The 6000-nt window shown below is 30.9% G+C and overlaps 1 protein-coding gene across 1 annotated transcript; it reads right to left on the bottom strand.

The window, feature by feature from the left end:
• Window positions 1-800: 800 nt before the first annotated feature.
• LOC148272925 (uncharacterized) lies at window positions 801-5388 on the bottom strand. The gene is made up of 4 exons (XM_088239387.1): window positions 5246-5388; window positions 5061-5138; window positions 2687-2752; window positions 801-1234 (listed from the first exon to the last, which is right to left on the bottom strand). Exons 1-4 carry the CDS (start codon window positions 5259-5261, stop codon window positions 801-803), a joined length of 594 nt encoding a protein of 197 aa, XP_088095513.1. The 5' UTR covers window positions 5262-5388.
• Between the last annotated feature and the right edge of the window lie 612 nt (window positions 5389-6000).

Consider the following 6000-nt stretch of genomic DNA (forward strand, 5'->3'; position numbering starts at 1 on the left):
ACAATGTTGAAATACATTGTGGGAAAATAAACACAATAACGTTTTTTAATGTTACTTTTATTTCAAATTGGCTAATCCGGCGTTTTAATGGTAAAATCAAAATACTATGGTCATATCTTCTATGTTGACTCAGGAGTCAGCCATTCTGAAGCGTGCGCTCCCAAATGTTTTTCAATTTGTACCGTGTGTCTTACGTATATTATAGTAAGACTTATACCCGTATGCAGAGACAAACCTTAAGGTGAGGAAAGTACATTCTATTATCTTCACCTTCGGGTTATTCTCTGCATTTGAAATTAGAATGTACTTTCCTCACCTTAAGTTTTGTCTCTGCATACGGGTATTAAGCTTATAAATAACAATAATCAAATAAAGTTAAATCATATAGTCAACATTAATTTAAAGTTTAAAGTATTTGATTTCGCCGGCGCCGAACCTGCACAAACTTGTTCAGCTTGACAAATCATATACGTTTAATGAACCGAATAATTCGGTCAAATATTTGGTTGGGTAAGCGCGAAACCAAATAATGGTTGTATTCGGTTCAGTACTGATGTAGTATTGTATTGGTTATTTGGACAACTTTATGATTTTTTCGTTTTGATCTTGTAAAACTCCCGATTTCATTTTGACTTGTGATATCAACTCCACCTTTATGAATTTGTAAGTGATACATAACCTAGGATCAAATGTTTAAAATGTGTTCAATTTTTCAGTACATATTTTCAGTCAAATCTTGGTATGATTCGTATTAAAATGATTTTTTTAATAAGGAAAGAGGACTTAATAATTTCAATATTTTATTTAGGTAATTTAGGATATGGGCACGGACAATAACAAAATTTTATCAACTGCTGTTTTGATTTAGTATGCCAAAGATCCTCCATTTTGTCTTTAGGTGATTCGGTTAGCTTTTGACTAGATTTATTAGATGTTTTGCCCAAGTCAGTTTTTGAAAATCGTTTGAAAAGTTCACTTATCTCCAAACCAGAAGAACTTTTCTTCGAGGTCAAGACTTCCGGTCTGAGAAAAGTAATTGCATTATCCTTTGACACTGGTTGGGATAGAGTATCAGTATTAATTTTGTTATCACTAGAATTTTCAGAGTTATGTTTGGCGGGAGTTACAAGATACATGTTGAATTTCTTGTGTCTTATTTCAAGTGGCAATGATCGTAAAACGTGAAATTCATTGCAGATTTTGCATTTACTTAAATACACATTTTTTGACAGTCCTATAAGAAATATTAATATACATAAGAGTGCTGTAACACGTAACATCACTTAAGGAATATAAGTTATTCAGTTTATGTAATATCATCGTTGGCCTTGTAGATGGCGCAATTATTGTTTACTATGCAGGATGTCTTGGGTTTAATTCCTGACATGGTCGACATAAAATATTCACTGACAAATTTCTTTGTCATCTTCTTGATTTTCTTGAACGATCATCTTGATCACATGTAATAAATTATTGAAACATGCTGCAGTTGATGTACCAATGAAGTTCCCTTTTCACAATTGAGTGCATATGGGGGAAATGATTATGATAATTCTTATATTACGTGCTCTTTAAATACACTTTTGATCATGGGGTGAAAGTGATAATTATTAGTCAAATAAATAAGTGGAAGTCTGCGAAAATATAAAAATTATTACGACTATGTATGTGACAAAATTAAAACATTTTTTCATTAGGATTCCCATAACCATAAATAGATTTTCTGATTTTGTAAGTACAATTTTAGTATGGTAGAAGTCCGACTAATTCAGAACCATTTATAAAACAAAGTAAGTTTATGAAAATTAACTACACTCAAATTCGCAAATTCAAATGTACCTCACTGAAAACTCTATTGGCAAGCAAGTCGCAATTCACTCAGATCATATTTATAATGATTTGAATGCATGACTTTTCTCTTCGGAGCATTCATGGAGGAGGATAAAAATATGCTTTTAGTGGGCAATTCACAAATGCTGATTTTGAAGGTACTTAGTTGTAGTAATTACCCCGCGATATTAAACTAAATAAACGTTCTATACAGCACTAAAAGGAAAAAAACAGCCAACGACAGGTCATAAGCCCTTTAAATGCCTAGACTGCCATATTTCCTTCTAAATTCTATTTCATCAACAGACAAAAAATATTACCACAAATTCATGACAATTCATTAGTAATAGAAACATCAATGAAGAAGTTCAGTAGTTTTTAATTATATTTTTTAATTTTTTTATACTAAGCCAAAAACATTATTTTTTTATCGTATTTTCGTCACTTTGATTTTTTTATTTATTTTTTTTTTTTATTTATCCATTCGAGACGTCACTAGTTCTCTTCGGTGAGTTGTCGTGACTTGTGAGTTGGCTTTCCGGAAACCGGGCATCTATCTAATGCTCTAGTTGATTGGTCGATTAGCAAGAAATTGTGACGTAGTTCAAAGTAGTTCATTTTTATTAAAGCTCAATGCAATAAAAATCCAATTTCAAATACAAATCAGGTGAAAATCCATTTTCCCTGTAGCAGTGGACTTCCTCATTCCGCCACGATAAAATATTAAAAATAAGCAAGAAAATGGCTAGAGCAACTAATTACGTTTCAAAATATCATAAAAGTTAACTCTGAAGTGCAGAATTGTTTAGTAAAGCAGTAGGTATTCGAATAAAGTACATTTATAAGGTTTTCATACCTATTGGTACATTCGAGGTTTGAAAGTGATGGGGAATCCCAACATGATGATTTTTTCTTCCTGCACCTGAATCAAAAGTACACACTAAAAACATATTAGTTGAAATACACATTTGCAAAATTTTCAATAAAACAAAGTGGGGTGGGACACTGAAATTAAAATTTTAACTATGTTCATTCTCTTTAAAGCCTGGAGAAAATGAGTTAATATTCTTAATTTCCCATCACATTTAATTAGGAAGCTAAGGCTACCTACAACTAGGGTTGCCGATTCAATCGATCGAAAATCCAGGAAGTAGAATTAAAACCATCTAAAAATCAAATATGAGTTTATTTTAAAATATATTGATGGTGGGAAAGCAAAAGTTCCTAAGCAGCACATGCCACATGGCAGCTTTACATTAGAGCTAATTAAAGTTTTTAATATTTTTTTTAATAAATAAATTAATAAAAAGAAATCATATGTACCTATTATTTTGGCGTGATTCCTTCATAAATGAAATTTAAAAAAAGAAATTCTTTAATTGTCTCTTCTGTAAATTTGGCTTCATATCACTTAAAATCATTTGCCTTTTCACTGTCGACATAATATAGTATGTGTATTTACGAAACTTAGTTTTAATTAGTGAAAAACAACGTCACAACTATGTGGTCATGCTTTCATAAAATTGTAATTTTTTACACTGTGTGCGGAATCTGAAAGACTGACAAAAATTCATTTAGTATATTAAAAACCTAGGAGATTTTAATAAATATTAGCCCATTGCCAGGAGAATCTGGGAATTCCGGGAGGGATGGCAATCCTACCTATGTATGTATGATGAAAATAAGGTACCTGGTTTCCAATTCAATTTCCATGAATATTTTTCTTTTAAAATGTAGATATTTTATTCGTACAAAAAAGCAATCGGTTACAAAATTGAAAGAAAAAAGATAATATTTTATATGTTCACCTTTGGCTTGCAGCACCGCCTAAGTGCGTTTTGGCATAGATTCTGCGAACGGTTTGGAGGTGTGATGGATTTTTGCTGCTTGGTACCATACTGTAACCACTGACTAGAGCAATTTCATTGGGTAGTGCAATTTATATTTCTAAGTCTTGTCTTACAGATGGATCATAAATTCTTGATTAGATTGAGGTCTGAAGAATTGCCAGGCTTATTCCAAATCGGTAAGATCTTTGTCGGCAAGAATTATTTCATAATCTTGCACGTATTAAAGGTTCAAGATTTCGTTAAAAAATAGGGTTTTTCAAATTTGTTTTTGAGAGTCCAGGACCATGCAATCACTAAAAACACTTACATATTTTTCGCTATTCATCATCATTGTTACAGGTACTAATGATCCTAAATTAAAAAGGAGAAACAGCCCCAAAACATTTGCTTCACAAGGTGTTTAACTGACTGCAGAATGTCAGCTAGTAAAAATGGTTCACTATCGGACCGGTGAATAAACTTGCGACGCATACCCTGAACAAAGGAATGGCTTTCGTCAGAAAATAAAATCCTATTCCGGTAATCTTATACCAACGCTTTGTATTTTTGTGCCCATGCTATCCTATTTTTCTTCATCATAGCAGTGAAGAGTTGTTTCTGATACTTTCGCCCAACTTCAAGCAAACGACGCCACACTGCTGGGCATGTACACTTTTTCTGTTTTTTTCCTGCAATATCTAGCTCTTTCCGTAAGTCGTCACTGATCTTGGTGGGGTTTATTTTACTGTTTATCAACAATTATTTTCTTAGAATTATTTTTCCGACACATTTTTCCACTCTGTGATGTAAAAATGTAATAGTTTCTCTTATGAGTTTGATCAGTTTATTCACTACACTTTAAGAAATGCTATACTATTCTTCTACATTATACACATCTAAACTGTCACTAAACACCGAAGAAAATAATGATAAATCTCAGATGTAATACCAGAAATTCGAAACGCTCTAAAATTTATAAATAACTTTGCCCATGATATGCACAAGTGCATAATTTGAAGTAGGAGTGTCAGTGGCAGCTTTCAATAGTGAAGTTACAATGAAATGTGAAATAATTGCAAACCGTTTCGAAAAAAATGGTTTGCTCTTATCATTTGCACAAGGGTATTCATCTTCATATTTTACAACCGAAATGTTTTTTTTCCAAATCTGTCTTTAATGGGAAAAATAAACATACACATACAGCACTGTTTGACAAAAATGCTAAATACCGTAGCATTTCGTTTCAATTAATTTATGGTCCTGATAAAAGTTTATCAGACATGATTTTTTATAAAAAAATAATGGTACATTTTTGATCTTAATAAAAATATTTTAGGATTGTATTCGATGAAAAGTCTACAGTATATTTATATTACATAATTATTTTGTTAAAAGACTTACTATTCCCATAATTATAGTGGATTGGACTTTGACGATGGTTACTTTTTTCATCACCAGAACAGAGGTTCTTAGATTTTACTAAAACATAAGTAGGTAAGAGGTTGAACATATCGTATAAAGTTTTCGAAAATAAACAAAAATACGTTTATACAACAGTTTATAATTTTTATTTACTTTTCTCTTACCTTTTACACTGAACATTTTTATTGTTTTCGACAAACCTTAAATAAAACAATGCATTACTCTCTCACGAAAACAGTCTTGTTTGTAAAACTTTTATCAAAACATTAGGTAAGATATGTATAAAAAACATAAAATACAAATATGTAACTATGTAAATATTATATTTACCGGGAGTATGCAATATCAAAATTTAAATTTGGATGCGTAATATTTTCTATGGTTGTTGCAAGTGTTGCAGTTACTTAAACATTAAACAATTAAATTTACTTCAAATTGTCTATGGACTAATAAATAATAGATAGGGTGACCACAGTATAAAGGTGACATTAATAAACTAGGTTGGTAAAATAAAACGGGACGTGTTGAAACAAAAACGAAAAAGGTTGAAATTCCCAGAATATGAAGAAGTTCAGTGGTTTAAAAAAAAAGGCAATTGACTATTAAACTAAGCCAAATAAATATAAATATATTTTTAATTTTTATGAATCGTGTTTATCAGTGCAATGATTTTCAAAAGTTTTGTATTTTTCAAATAACTTCGCGTATGACGCCTCAAGTTCTCTTCCGCTTCTTCTCAATGAGATCTGCTGACGTAATGTAAAGTAATTTAATTTTATTAAAATATATTTTTTCGTGCATTTTCATGAAATTTTGTTCTACAATTTAATGCTCTAATTTTTACCGCAATAAAAATACATATTTTTATCAAATTTCCTATAGGGCTGAACTTCCTCATAATGTAAGTCATAGTTTTCAA

The sequence above is a fragment of the Micrasema longulum genome, unplaced genomic scaffold (genome assembly GCF_059751315.1).
Source record: "Micrasema longulum isolate JH-2025_06_02 unplaced genomic scaffold, ASM5975131v1 h1tg002148l, whole genome shotgun sequence".
NCBI lineage: Eukaryota > Metazoa > Arthropoda > Insecta > Trichoptera > Brachycentridae > Micrasema > Micrasema longulum.